This window comes from Mustela nivalis (assembly GCF_964662115.1).
Source record: "Mustela nivalis genome assembly, chromosome: 6".
Lineage (NCBI taxonomy): Eukaryota > Metazoa > Chordata > Mammalia > Carnivora > Mustelidae > Mustela > Mustela nivalis.
The window spans coordinates 99,716,787-99,731,909 of NC_139025.1; the positions used below are offsets into that span (position 1 = coordinate 99,716,787).

General features: G+C 40.3%; 1 protein-coding gene and 1 long non-coding RNA gene across 12 annotated transcripts in view; one reads left to right on the top strand and one right to left on the bottom strand.

Annotated features, from left to right (window-relative positions):
- Positions 1 to 15,123, bottom strand: part of IQCH (IQ motif containing H) — a 191,303-nt gene that overhangs the window by 102,498 nt on the left and 73,682 nt on the right. For 8 of the 10 annotated variants that reach the window (XM_082736986.1, XM_082736985.1, XM_082736980.1 and 5 more), the window contains 2 exons: positions 13,966 to 14,045; positions 11,895 to 11,933 (listed from right to left, as the gene is read on the bottom strand). In XM_082736986.1, the coding sequence (XP_082593112.1) occupies positions 11,895 to 11,933; positions 13,966 to 14,045 (119 nt within the window). The remainder of the gene's footprint in view (positions 1 to 11,894; positions 11,934 to 13,965; positions 14,046 to 15,123) is intronic. The other 2 variants (XM_082736990.1, XM_082736981.1) reach the window with 1 other exon arrangement.
- LOC309867884 overlaps positions 12,930 to 15,123 on the top strand; it is a 44,605-nt gene continuing 42,411 nt past the window's right edge. For both annotated transcript variants that reach the window (XR_014313371.1, XR_014313372.1), the window contains exon 1: positions 12,930 to 12,997. This is a non-coding gene — a long non-coding RNA (uncharacterized lncRNA). The remainder of the gene's footprint in view (positions 12,998 to 15,123) is intronic.

The following is a 15,123-nucleotide window of genomic DNA, read 5'->3' on the forward strand; positions in this document are numbered from 1 at the left end:
AATGTGAAATCACTACATTTCATCACTGAAACTTCTTGCACTAGAAAAATAGACACTCTGCCCCATTGGTCCAAATATTCCTAATGGTCTGGGGTATGTGGAGGGCATAGATGTTTCACACCCTCCCTTCACTTCTGTAGGGCAGGTATCAATTTACTGTGTTGATCGCTTCTTGCTTAGGGATTTAAGGAACAGATTGTCTTCAATATGTCAGCATTTACAGATGTATAAGCCTATCTTTACCAAATTGTAGGATTGTATTACTCTCTGCATTTTGAAGAGTTTTCAGAGAACTCAAAGAAAAGGACCCAAGTAATTAATCAACAACTACTGTGCCACAGGACTGTATTGAGTATTACTGTTCGATTGTTCATGCTTTGTCTTTATTAAACAAGTATTAACTGACATTCATTAACAAATTCAAGACAGAAAGCTATCTAAAAGAAAAGTAAGCTGAGAGATGATTTACAATGAAAGGACAGTAAATAATCACAATTTATTATTTTTTTTTAGATAAAGAAAAGAAAACCCTCAAATTCTTTTTCTTTTGTCAGGCTCCAGGCTGTGGAATAGTTAGACTGTCATCTCAAGTAGAAATGTGGAAAAGCAAGTGTTAAGTCCAAGAGGGGGAATTTCCTGAATGTTAGAGGCTTACTTCCAACAGCATTGAGCTTTTTCCTACTCTTCAGAATTGTTATAGGCATAGGAATGATGAAAAAAGCCTTCTTGCCAAGACTCTCACCCTTTCTGATCTTCTCAAGGCACCAAGAGAGGATGCAAACTGTCTGGTGGATGAGGACTAGTTCCTTCCTGTGGATGGGCAAGAAAATTGGAGAAGTAATGCCTCCTGTAGCAAACATCAGGAGCCACAGCTGGTGGAAGATAAGCGGCACGTGTCCCACCAGAAATGGCCCGTGGGCTGCATTTCTGTCTCCCTCAAGAATGGAGTCTGATGGTGGCTTCCCATCATGATTAGAATTCAGAGAATTAGAAATTGAGAATTAGAATTGAGTAGAATGACCAGACTTCATGAGTGAGGTACAGACACGTACAGTCATCACCGATGGACATGTCTGCCGCTGGCTGGTCCTGCTAGTCACGTGTTGGATCCTGTTGACAAGACCCTGAGATTTCACTAAGAAGTGCAGCTCCAGACGGGAGGTCTGCCGGGGAACCTGGTTTCCTTGGAGCTGTGACAATCGTTTTGAAATTCCTTATCTTTACACAGACTCCTGTGGAATTGGGGCCAACAATGAAAATGGAGCAACCTTGGGAGAAGATTTTGAAAGGAGAGGGCTCTCAGGTCTCTCTCAGGCAGTGCCTTCCAAAGGCATAGGCTTAGGGCATCCATGTACAGCAGCAAATGCCTTGCAGATCTTTGGAAAGAATAGCCCTGGCCTGGGAGTGGCCTTCCAGAATTTAACCGTGGCCATTTCAGAACAAAGGGATTATACCTCCCTACCTTCTTGGGTGATATTCCGGTAAAGACCTGTTCTCAAAGGAAACACACTCTTGGACATCAACTAGACCACTCAGGCACGGGGAAGCTATGGGTTTGGAGTCAGCTAAAGCATCACTGTAGTACATCTGTCACAGAGAACGCCACACTTGGGAGCACTTCATACTTAGAGCTGGAAAAGACATGTGTCTCCAGAGAAAGCCTTCCCAAATTAAAGCAGTGCATCAGCATTGTGGGATCCATTGAGCAGGTAAAGACAAAGCTGCTTCACAGCCTGCTAGGAAGAAGAGCCCTGATTAAAGGTCATGCCATGCGTCAGATTCCGGTTCCTTCGGTTATTCTTCCTTTACTATTTGTCTCCATGAACTTGTCGACAATTAAATAATTGCCTGCCCTCTTTCCCTCCTTCTGCCTTCCTTCTTTCTAGTCCTTCCTTCTAGTCCTTCCTTCCTGCCTCTTTTCCTCCCTTCCCCCTTTGTTTTTGTTTTTGTTTTGTTTTGTTTACGATATGCTGTCCGCCCACCATGATGTTACCCAGTTGCAACACTGTTTTCCTTCTAGCGAGGATGGCTCTCTGTCCTGCCATCCACATTCTCTCCTAGTCCTTCCCGAGACCCTGGCTACACCTTCGCCAGAGCCCAAACCCGCGGCCATGGTCTAATTATTAGCACGCTGCTCTAACTAACCGAATCATCTAGCTGGGGAAAGGCTCTTTGTTATTTGCAAAGTGTTACTATTAATTAGGTAATTTTGAGAGTTTCTGGAGCCATTATTTAAGAAAAATTCTAAATTTAAAACGAAACAAAACAAACAGGAAGGCAGGGTGATGATTACACAGATCGGTAAGTCACAAGGGTGAAGCGAAAAAGGAAGAGGCCGGGTATTACCTCCCGAACTTCAGAAATTACTGCCCAAAGAAGAACTCTAGGAAAAAGGGGTGCATATTTCTAAGCGGATTGTCTTTATGAGAAATGTTCCTTTCACACATGTGGATAGCATGCGGATGTAGGATTAAACCATAGCTGAGCGTCCCTAAAATAAGATATTACCAAGATCTCCTTGCGGTAAATAATCAAGTATTTGGGATAATCCAACATGGATATCATTTTTAGGGAAGGATTTACCTAGAAAGACTAAATTGCCTTTTTTAAAAAAAAAAAAAGATTTTACTTATTTCACAGATCACAAGTAGGCAGATAAGCAGGCAGAGAGAGAGGAGAAAGCAGGCTCTCTGCGGAGCAGAGAGCCCTATGCGGGGCTCGATCCCAGGACCCTGGGATCATGACCTGAGCCGAAGGCAGAGCATTTAACCCACTGAGTCACCCAGGCACCCCAAGACTAAATTGCTTTTGGAATGCATAAGCTAACATTCCCTTTCTCAGACGCTCATACATATCCATTAGTAATTAGCTTTGGCAATTCTGTTGTGTAAACACAAAAAAATTCCTCCCACCATTTTGGCTCTAAGTGAGCGCTTAGATTCAGAGTAGGAGTGAACTGACCCTCAGAGATCGAATGTGCATTAGTTCTTTCGAAAAACGAAAAACCAGAGATGCCACTTGTCTGGCCTGCTCTTTAATATTTGTCGAGAGTCTGAAATGTGTTAAGTTTTGTACAGAGCAGACATCATTACCTCAGAGGGCTAGCATTATTTGAAAGATATAAACAAAATTCAGAGAGTAGCTGACCTAATCAGGATTTAGGGATTCAGCAGAATTATAATATTGAATTTTAGAGCATGACGGGTCTGGAAGGTCACAGGCTTTGCCTTTTTTTTTTTTTCCTTCTGTTTTTCTTTTTAAAAATATATTTATTTATTTATTTGATGGAGGGAGATAGGGAGAGAACACAAGTAGCAGATTGGCAGGCGGAGGGAGAGGGAAAAGCAGACTCCCTGCTGAGCAGGGAGCCTGATGCAGGGCTCAATGCCAGGACCTTGGGATCAGATCCCAACCAACTGAGCAACCCAGGTGCCCCAGCCTTGCCCTTTTACTGAACAAGCTATTATGGACTCAGGAAAATGAGCCTTGGCCCTGAGGTCTGACTAACTGGGGTTCAAGTCCAAGCCCTACCACCATCTGCTACATACTCTTGGGCCAGTTATCATCTGCTATGGGTTGAATGTTTTGTGACCCCACAACATTCATAAATTGAAGCCCTGGTGCCTGATGTGATGGTATTTGAAGATGGGGCCCTTGAGAAGTAATTAGGTCAGGAGGGTGGAAGGCTTCCTGATGACATTAGTGTCTGTAGAAGAGGAGACACAAGAGAGATTATCTCTCTACCATGCGAAGATACAGCCAGAAGGCAGCTTCTTGCAAACCAGGAAGAGGGCCCTACCAGAACCCAACCATCCTGGCATCCTGATCTTGCACTTACAGCCTCCAGAACTGTGAGAAGTAAATGTTTGCTGTTAAAGCCACAGCCTATGGTATTTTGCTATGGCAGTCCCGGCTAAGACCACATCCTCTACACTTAAATGTTTCTCATCTCTAACAATGAGGAAAGTTGCTGTGAAGATCCTAACATGCGTAAAGAACCTTTCACAGTGACTTAGCTCCGGTCGGTGTGGTTATCACCATAGATAGGAAACTCAGACTCAGAGAGGTAAAGTGATTTGCCCATGATCACACAGCTAGTTGCCCTTCCCCTCCCCCATACCATCCATGCCGACAGCTCTAACTGTCCAGAACTCCCCATATGGCCCCATACCAAGCTGGCCTCTCCTCCTTCAATCTTCCTTTTACCACTTCCTCCATCAGAGCTAACCTGGCCCTGGCCTGCCGTTTCCTTCTTATTTGGAAAGCAATCTGTTAAACTTACCCTGTGAACATGGTGATGAACCATGGCATGGTGGGAAAGGGATGGATTTGAAGTGAGAAGACCTAGGATCTAGCTGTTACCGCCCTACTACATGGCCTTGGGAAGTCACTTCTCACAAGTCTGGTGGGGTATTATTTTGCAGGAGGGGGTCATTCAGGGTGCTTCTGATTTTGATACCCAATGTCTCTCTGAGAAAGTGTCACCCCTTACGAAATGCTCTCTGTTATTTAATAAACCCCTGGAGTTAGCAGAGCCAGCACATCGAAGGCAAACATCTCCAATAGCATCACCTCGTGTACCATGAAAAAGACCTGGGGATTTTCCCTCTTCTCTTTTTTTAAATAGGAAGCTTTTCTAGAAACCTACACTCCATAGTAAAGGAATAGCTGCTTATACCAACTCCATGTGAAGGTGGTCATGGGGAGAGAACCCCAGAGAGTGATATTCCAGTCAAACAAAACAACAGCAAAACTGAGATCAACAAAACAGTTCTCAGTTCCTAGGACCTAGACACTGCATTTAAGCCATAAGTGTCAATTAAAAGTGAGAGTCAGAGTCCCTAAGCTTTATAAAGAGGATAAAAGGCAAAAATAGAGAACTCACTGAGCAGAGAGACATTTATATAAAGGAAGAGAATTGTGTGTAAAGGCCACTCAGTTCAGCAGCAATTTTCTAGGGCTAATTTCTGCAATTGCTTTGAAAGGTATCTTTATTCAAATGAATCTTCCTCAATTCTGAAACACTTTCTGAGGAGGAAAAAAAAAAAAATCCTACCCCTCGATGTATTCCTTTGGAACAAAAACACACATTGAATCAAATTCTGGTTGAAGATCAAACAGAACAAATCAGGAAGATTTTTGAGAGAGATGAAATACGTTTTCAGCCAAATGTGATACTGCCTTTTCTAGAGACTTATTTTATTGCTGCATTGATTTCATCTTTTCTGCTCCCTTTTTAATATTTTCAAAAAGAAAGAATGCGACATAGGGAAGGACAATCGCTTGGAGCAATTAGGACTGATGGGTGGAACCTGCCTGGGATGCGTACAGGGAACCTGGCAGGTGGGAAGTGAAAACAGCCCGGATTCCTAGATTTCTGAGAAAAGGCACATCATCGTTTTTCCCTGTGTGGTAAAGCAAGAAGAGTGAGCCTCCAAAAGGACCTCTATTATCACCAAAGTAAAGCTTGACCTTGTGCTTTTCCTGAGGAAAATGTGTGTATAACAAGTCTGTTGATCCCACATGGCTAAGAGATACTTGCAAAATTCTCACAACACCCCACCTTGTCACCTCCTTTAAACCTGCATAAGGATGCTGCTTTATTTTCATTCATAGCACTTATCACTGCTTGACCGTTTTATTAAATATCTGCCTTTCTCACTAGAATGTAAGTCCCAAGAGGGCAAAGACTTGGTTTGTTTTGTTCACTGCTACATCCCCAAGGTCTAATACACTGCCTGGCACATGGTTAAAGGTCAGTGAGGATTAGTTGAATGAATGTATGAATGAAACTGACAGCTACCTGGGGCTGGGTTTATAGCATAAAACTCTACTATGATCATACAAGTTATTTGCAAACTAATAGCTTGAGTTTTGAAGCACTAACAGACTACTGAAAATGTCCATACCCTTGACTAAGGAATTCTACTGCTAAGAAGTAGCTTAAATATAAATATTTATGTACAAATATGGAGGATGTTCATGGCAGTTTTATTTATAACAGGAAATTATTTAATTATTTATTAATAATGAGAATAGTTAATAATCTGACATTTATGATTTAATGTCAAACCATAGGATAGTAACTAAGAAAATTATGGTATATCTTCAAGACATATTATTATGTTCTATGAAATGTTCTATGAAGACTTTTAAAGTCATATATATAAAGGCTTATGATAAATTGTTAGGAGACAAGTGATGGGTCGCAGTTGAATATATTGGATGATATCAACAAAGGGCCATGCCAAAGTTTAAATAATGCCAAAGGGATATGATATTATAGGATTGTGTGTGTGTGTGTATTTAGGCATTTTTTTCTCCTTTTTGAAACTTTCAGATTTTCTATGAAGTATCAGGCCACAGTGTAATGAATGAAAGAGATAAAGTAAAAAAAAAAAAAATTAAGGTAATTTTGTGGCTTACTGGTAACTTAAACTTTTTTCTAAGTTTCACTTTAATATTACTAAGTAAAATTGTTAGTCCCAAGCAATAGAAGTGTATACTTAGGTGCCATGAAGACAAATAAAGACGATTTTATGAGTATTTTTTTCTCGATTACTTCATACAAGAAAAAAAAAGATTGTTTTACACATAAAACTGTGTAATTTTCATTCACTTTGAAAGTCTCATGTCAAAAATGCATAGGTGAGGGTAGCAGCTGCTAATGAATTAGAGAAAATGGAAATGGTTTTAAATGATGCCACAGGTTTCTGGTTTTGGATTTTTTTCTTTTCTTCCCTTAAGAAGGTAAATTAAATGAGGTTTTGTGAAACAAAGTGAGTCTAAAAGAGGAAAGAACAGCCCTAGAATTCCTTCTGAATCTCCTCTTGAACCTTCAGGCTGGAGAACTCCAATTCTTGCCAAAGTACCACCTGCCCTCTCTGTGACCCTTCAGGACAAGACAAAAAAGGAGACTGTGCTGTGCTGGGCACAAAGACCACCAGGCAGGCACTCTCTGCTCTTCAAGAAGTAGGTTGATATGAAAAAATACCTACTCATGTCCTCTGCCCTTTTTAAAATTGGATTAATTGGTTTTTTGATGTTGAGTTGTAGAAGTTCTTTATATATTTCACATACTAACCTCTTTTTGGATAGATTACTCGTAAATACCTTCTCCCATATCAATAGATTGCCTTTTTGTTTTGTTGATGGTTTTCTTTGCTGTGTAAACCTTTTTATTTTTGTGTAGTCTCAATGGTTTAATTTAGTTTTGTTTCCCTTGCCAGAGGAGACATTTCTAGAAAAATGTTTCCATGGCTGGTGTCAAATTCTGCCTATGTTCTCTTCTAGAAGACATACAGATGGTCAACAGACACATGAAACAAAGCTCAACATCACTAATCATCAAGGAAATGCACAAAAAACCCTGCAATGACATATCACCTTGCACCTGCCAGAATGGCTAAAGTTAAAAATAAAACAAATAACAATTGTTAGGATGTGGAGAAAAAGGAACCCTCTTACACTGACGGTGGGAATGCAAACTGGTGCAGCCAAGAGGTAAACAGTATGGAATTTCTTCAAAAATTTTAAAAACATAATTACCATATGATCCAGTAATTCCACTACGGGTATTTACTCAAAGAGAACAAAACCACAATTTGAAAAGATACAAGCCCCCTCCCCCATGTTTATAGCAACATTATTTACAATAGTCAAGATATGGAAACAGCCCAAGTGTCCATTCACAGATGAATGGATAAAGAAGATGCAGTGTACACACACACACACACACACACACAGGAATATTACTGGGCCGTAAAAAAGAACAAGATCTTGCCACTTGCAACAATGTGTGCAAATCTAGAAGGTATCATGCTAAGTGAAAATGACAAAGAAAAAAAAGAGACACAAAAAGCCAGATTCTTGAATACAGAGAACAAACTTGTGGTTGCCAGAGGGGAGGTGTAGATGTGTGGGGGTTGGGTGAAATAGGTGAAGGGGATTAAGGGTACACTTGGGATGAGCACTGAGTACTTAGAGCATTCTTGAATCAGCCTATTGAAGACCTGAAACTAACCTAACACTGTAGGTTAATTACACTTCAGTAAACAGAAATAAAGAAGTGGGCTTATTTCCTTCAATAGGTAGGTCACATTAAAGCTAAAACTGCTGCTAGATATCACCTGGTGGTTTTCAAAGTATATATTTTCAAACCTGGAACACTTTGTTCGGAAACAATATAATCTGATTATGAAGAGGGGCACAGTTAACACAGCTGCTGGAGGTGTGAGGGGTCTAGAGCCCCACCTACTGGGAACTTCCACTTGTTTCCTTTTCCTGGGGGTCTTAGGGTGAGCGTTGTAGGGGCTATGGATGTTTTGTAAAAAACCGTGCTGGTCTAATCCCCTCCTTCTACAGATGGGAGGAAATGAGACTGGACAGGGACAGTGTCACTGTCACACATGTTGCTTCTTTAAAATAGTTCAGCTGACTCACCTAGAAAATAATCACGATTTTTTAACAAAAGGATCAAGAGTAATACACTGGGGAAATACTAAAGAAAGTAACAATGTAACAATGACTAAGAAAAGCAAGACTCCATAATTGACACTAAAGTTTGTCACCCAAACCTGTTCTTTGTGCAGCAAAGGAGATTTTATGGAGAGGTATATCTTTTGAAATAGGATTTTCTTTTATTTGTTTTTTCTCTAATTTGGAAAATAGTTTTGAAAATACAGGGAAGTACAGAAAAATACTATAAAAAACTACCATGGGCATATGTTAATCTTTTATCTTCTTTGCTATATGTGTGTATATGTGTGTGTGTGTATTTATATATATATGTATATATACATATGTACATACATATATATACACACACACGTGTATTTATATATACACACACACACATATATATGTATATGTATATTATATATATCTGTGGCTCATAAATGTAAGAAAGCAAGCTACAAAAGTCCAGTAGTTTAAACCAGAGGAATCTACATGAAGATGAAGTAAATAACATTAGATAATATAAAATATTTATGATGTATGTGTGAGATATATATATCTCCAAAGCAAAGAAGACAAATATATATATTTAAAAATATATATTTAAAAATATATATTTATATTATTACAATATAAATATAAATATATATTAATATAAATATAAATTTATATTTACATAATGTAAATTTATATTTACATTAAGATATTAATGTAAATATATGTAATATATATCAATATATATTATATATGTAAATAATACATGTAATATATATTAATATAAATTCATATTTACATTAAATATATAAATGTAAAATACATTTTACATTTTAAAATATAGTATATTTTATATATTTATAATTATTTATAAGATTTAGATATATTTAAATTATTTATATATGTGTTGAAAATTTTTTTAAAAGCACATAAGGTACAATTGAAATTGTCTTCCTATTTTTTTTTTTCAAAGATTTTATTTATTTATTTGACAGAGAGAGAGATCACAAATAGGCAGAGAGACAGACAGAGAAAGAGATGAGGAGAAGCAGGCTCCCCGCTGAGCAGAGAGCCCCATGCGGGACTCGATCCCAGGCCCCTGGGATCATGACCTGAGCCGAAGGCAGAGGCCCAACCCACTGAGCCACCCAGGCGCCCCTGTCTTCCTATTTCTTTTTAGCCCTTTCTTTTCCCTCCTCCATTTCCAGAAGCAAACATACTCATGAATTAACCTGGACCCTTATGTCCAGTAAATATATTTGTTTGCTTGTTTTACCCATAAAAAAGATTTTTTATTATCAAAATATTCATTGAAATTAAGTGGATCTTCACATAGTTAACATGACTGCCTTGAGATAATAAAAAGATATATTTCCTGAAAGAGGCAGTTTTAGCAACTTTAACCACATGTGAACTAGAGCCCTGAAAAGACTGGCCTTAGATTTCTGAAATAACTACAAAATCTACCATGGGGATTATCTTATTCCTTGGATCCTTGTGCAGGGCCTGTCTCCACTTTATCCTTCCACTTCTTGAGTCTTGGTTGCTTGGTTAATGAGCTAGAAGACAGAAAAGTCTCTTAAAGTCAGAGCCAGCAAAAGCAGACATGACAGCAGAGGTGACAAGCAGTGTCCTGAGTATGAAGGAAACAAATGAAAAATGACCAGAAACGGGCTCTCTGCCTATGTGGTACTGGGGAGAGAAGATGTTAGTTATATCAGGGAGGCAGAGAGATGGGATCTTTTAGAAAGATTTCCACCAGAAATGATTGGAAGTTTAAAAACTCTCTAATGCTTTGGGGCTCTGGCTGCTGCATGGCCCTGTTCTGTAGGCTGGCTCTGTCACTTACTAGGTAGTTGACCTTAACTTCTTCATATTTGGGTCCTTCCATGAAAATGGGAATAATAATAGTACCTACTGCACAGAGATGTTGTCAAATGAGGTGAGCTAATAAAGCATAGGAACCGTGGAGGGCACAGAGTAAGCACGTGATACGTACAAGGTGCTAGTAGTTAGTAGTAGTGGCAGTGGTTGTAGTAATCAGTAGTAGTTATCATCCTAGTGGTGGTAACATTTGGAAAACCAGCTCATGTGGAAGAGTTCATAACCTTGTGTCCCCCCCGTGTGGGGACTCTGGAGACTCATTCTGTCATCTGGATCCCCTGCACCCTTTGACCAACTGTGTGGGCCTGGGGACAATGACAGTACGGAGGTTCTAGGGCTGCTGTGAGCATTCGGGGGTGTGCGGAAGGGGCTTCCTGTCATGTTCTAAGAACAGCCTCAATCACCTTTCGCTGTTCTAAATCTTCCAGATACATCATGCCTACTGTTCTTAAAGCACATCCTTTTTAAAGTGTAGAAGCAAGCTCACAATTTCCCCCAAGCAAGAAGTCAAGGGAAGCAGGAGGAAGGTTCTGAGTGCATTGATTAGTTTACACAGGAGCAACCTGTCTCGGTGCCGAAGTCCCGTATGCAGTCATTGTTTTAAGTACAGCTCTGTCTAGTCCCACTCTTGCAGAAGTACAAGGAGACCCAAAAGGTGGACTCTTTTTCCTTGAACAGGGGTGGCTAAGCTCACTGTGAAATTCTTTCTGATAAGATCCCCAAAGGAACAGAGGCCTAGAAGATGTTTTTAAAAATAGGCCAGTGAATTCTGATAAGTGCTTTATAATTCCAGAGTATTTCCACACACATTAACAGCGCTAATATAGCAAACTTCTAGGAGAAGAGCTATTGTCTCCATTTATCAGAGGAGGAACTGAGGCACCGAGAATTTCAGTGACTTGCTCAAAATTCCTCTATTAGTAAGAGAAGAATCCAGCTCTTCCCTGCTTCAAGTACAGAACATTTATGACTCACGCATGACCCAGTGGAATGTTCTTTACAGGCACGTACTTGTCTGTGGGAACGATGTCATTCCCCCAAAGTTTTTGTTACCTTATTGGTTTTAGGCAGCTTCGTTCTGAGTCCCATACCCTTACCAGTGACCTCATTTATGCAGCGTGTGTGCGTGTGTACGTGTGTATAAATGCGCGTGCACGCGCACACACACGTATGCACATGCTGGGGGCCAAGTGAATTTTTTTTCGCATTTTATTCCTTTTCAAGTGGACTTTCAAAAGATGAGGATCCTAGATTGAGGTTGAAGACCATTGTGATTCAGCCAGATTTTGAGGATGTTAAATCACATTTCTGGGTTGAAGCCTGGGAAGTAATTCAATCCTAACTGAAGGGGGTAGGGAAGGTTTTTCACTTTAAATGAACCTTTTTTTTTTTTTTTTTTTTCTGAAGGCATGATCTAATTTCTTTTATAAAAGAAGAGCAAAAGAACTTTCGCTGCAGTCTCCAGCTGTCACCAGCCTCCCATACTTTTGCCCTGCAGCAAAAGGAAGGGACATCAGGTGACAAACCCCAAATTTCAACTAGTCACACAAATTACAGACCTTCTTATCATGATGTCCTCTTGACCTTTTGCCTTTCCCCTACAATGAAGAATGAGACACAGTTTAAATCAAAATGACTCTCATGGGCAATGTTACAAAACAAATAGCACAGAGCCTCCCCCCACCTCCTTCCCCCAGCTTCCCCCGCTGGGCCAGCCTGTTCCCTCTTTCTATGCAGGCAGGAGCTAATAATTAGAAAGACCTTTCCCACCCCAGACGATGCTGCCTTGCTTGCCAAGAGCCCTGTTTGATTTGAAGAGAGAGTTTGACAAAGTAAATATTTACAACAACAACTATAGTCAGATGCCAAGTCCCACTTCTAGGGGTTACTGAAAGGAGTATTTCCAAGAAAGGGCTTCTCCGTGTGGCACCGCGCCATCCAATGGTGGACGCTGACCTAAGGTCTGTTCTGGCTCCATCAGGGTTTCGGTGAGCCTTTTCACTTCCATGCTAGGATGTTTTTCACAGAGCATAGGAATAATTACATTTACCATTGAACAGCCGATTCAGAAACGTACCAATTCGAGACCACAGGAAAGAGTCTTTATATACGACTGCCCCAGCACTAGGGGAAAGCTTCGTGAAGTCAGCAGAGAGGATATTAAAGGCAGGGCTAATTAGCCCTCCAAAAGTGTCTTTATTAAAACAAAACATTTTTTTCGGATTCAGATCGATTACCGCAGAAAACCTAGTGATGTTTGTATTACCTGTAGATCTGTTGTCTATAACACTGTGGGACTTGAGAGCTCAAACATGGTGAGAATCAAAACAGGTGCCCCCGCCTGTTCCCATTATGCACATTAGCCCGTGGCCTTCGCACAGCCTGTTAAACAGCTGAATTTGAAACAATCGTGGTGCAGGCCAAACACTAGCCCGAAGGCCTGTTTGTCTAGGGACTTGGCCATTTACATCAGTTTTTTTTTTTTTTTACCCACATTTTTCATGAAACACAAATATTTGCCATGGCAACTGGGGTGTCACATGACACGCTGCTACATAAACAGCTTGGAAATCTCTTAAGGGGACACAGCCCACCAGGGCTGCAAATGCAGGGAAAGCATCTTGAGGAAGATGTGGGTGTTAAGAAGGTCTGGGAAGAGCAGGTAACAATATACTACGAAGAGACAGTAGAATTCATTTCTTCTCTGCCACTCTTCCATTTCTCTTTCTACCTTGCTTTTTTAAAATTTTTTTAACGGAGCAGCTATAAATATGACCACATAGGGTAAGCTCAGAAAAACACCCTGCCAGCTGTCTCCTTTTTCTGGTGAAAAGTTTCAATTATCACAACTCTGTGGCTTATAAACCTAAGAAAGCAAGCTTCAAAAGTCCAGCACCTTTAAACCTGGACAATCTCCAGAAGAATTAATTATGTTGTACTGTGAGGCCCTAATGTTAGAGAAGACCGAATTTCTTCCCTTTCCTCATTAGAATATCTTTGCAAAGCTGGAGAGCTTGCTTTTTATCCTATGCTTAAAGACAATGAAGTAGAGTAAAACCTCATAGAGTAAAACCTCATACCCTGTGCAACATGAATTTGGATATAAAGCAATAGCTATCATATTTGGGACTCTTGACCCTGTTAGTAATATAGGATGGCCCAGTCATTTAGTCACAATGTGACATGATTGAATTTTTTAAGACCCCGTGGATACTGTCATGAAAAAGTTTGCCATGCCGTACATTGAGGTACAAACAGCAATCCCCCTTTAAAAATCAAATGCTTCCCAGCAGCCAGAATAGTATTTATTTCTATATGAAAGTTACAACTCTGTCATATGTGCATATTACTAAACATCTCACTGAGAATATTGTATTTAACAATTTTCTTCGGTTAGTTAAAAGCATGAGGGGCGCCTGGGTGGCTCAGTGGGTTAAGCGTCTGCCTCGGGCTCGGATCCTGATCTCAGGGTCCTGGGATCTAACCCAGCATTGGGCTCCCTGCTCAGGGGTGAGTCTCTGCTTCTCGCTCTGCCCCTGCCTCCACTCATGTGAGCTCTCTCTCTCTCTCTCTCTCACATAAATAAATAAATAATCTTAAAAAAAAAAAAAAAAGAAGAAGTATGAATACCTTTGATCTTTGTTTCTTGGAAGAGAACTTCTTTGCTTCCACGGGAATCAGCTGTGGTTTTGGAAGTGTAGCCAAAGGGGCTGTGGATGGAGGTGGGGTGTTGTTACCTCTTCCAGAAAAAGGCTGAGTCACTGGGTGGATACTATTGGGTCTGCCACTTAAAAGTCAAATGGCTCTGTCACTGTTCACTATTGTCTTGCCTGTATCAATTCAATGAAACATTTGTGATCATTGATTTCAAAAGGAAAGCCCAAAGCATGGGATGGCAACTGTTCCTTCAGAATGGAAGGTCCACTCATTTTGTGCACACTCCCCAGACAGAAAGGCACATCTTAAAAGCAAGCGCATTAAAGAGTAATATTTGTCATATAAAACGTTTTGTGTGGTCTCCCTGGGTGGCTCAACTGGCTAAGAGTCTGCCTTTGGCTCAGGTCATGATCTTGGGGTCCTGGCTCCATGCTTTGTGGGGAGTCTGCTTATCCCTCTCCCTCTGTCCCTCCCCCTGCTTGTGCTCTGTCTCTCTGTCTCTCTCTCGAGTAAAATAAATAAAATCCTCACAAAATTTCTGCTATAAGATCTCTTCAAATAGCCATATTCCCAAGTTCATTTAATAAGGAAGTTAATATAACTGCACATGGGAGACTATTGTGTGGTCAGTAAAAAAGATGATTTTGAAGAATTTAAATGGGCTGGGAGAAATAATACAAGTGAAAAAACACAGGAAATATCATTTATGAAATTAATTAAATCTCAGAGCAACAATGTTTAGAGAACACATCTGGTCCATAGGTGGTAGGCCTCCCTGCTAGACAATGCTTGGGAGAGAAATCACATCTCTCCTGTCACCTAGCAGCAAATCCAACTGCCCTTTACAGATAGCTCAAGTGTGACATTCTCAGGGGTGAAAAATCCATATACTACTCTTTCCAAGAAAGAAAACAAAAATAGTTTATTTAAATAGTAAATTGAGTCAAAGAAGTGAGGCTTCTTTCAACTCCCTGAGTCCAACCCCTTTTCTGTCCATTTCATCTGAGAAAGAATGGACAGACCCCGATCAAAGACAGCACACCAGTGCACAGTTTGGACCCAGTTCACATTTCACAGGTGGGCCACAAGCAATCTCTCCGGCCATCTCTTAAAAAGTAGTAGGAATTCCAG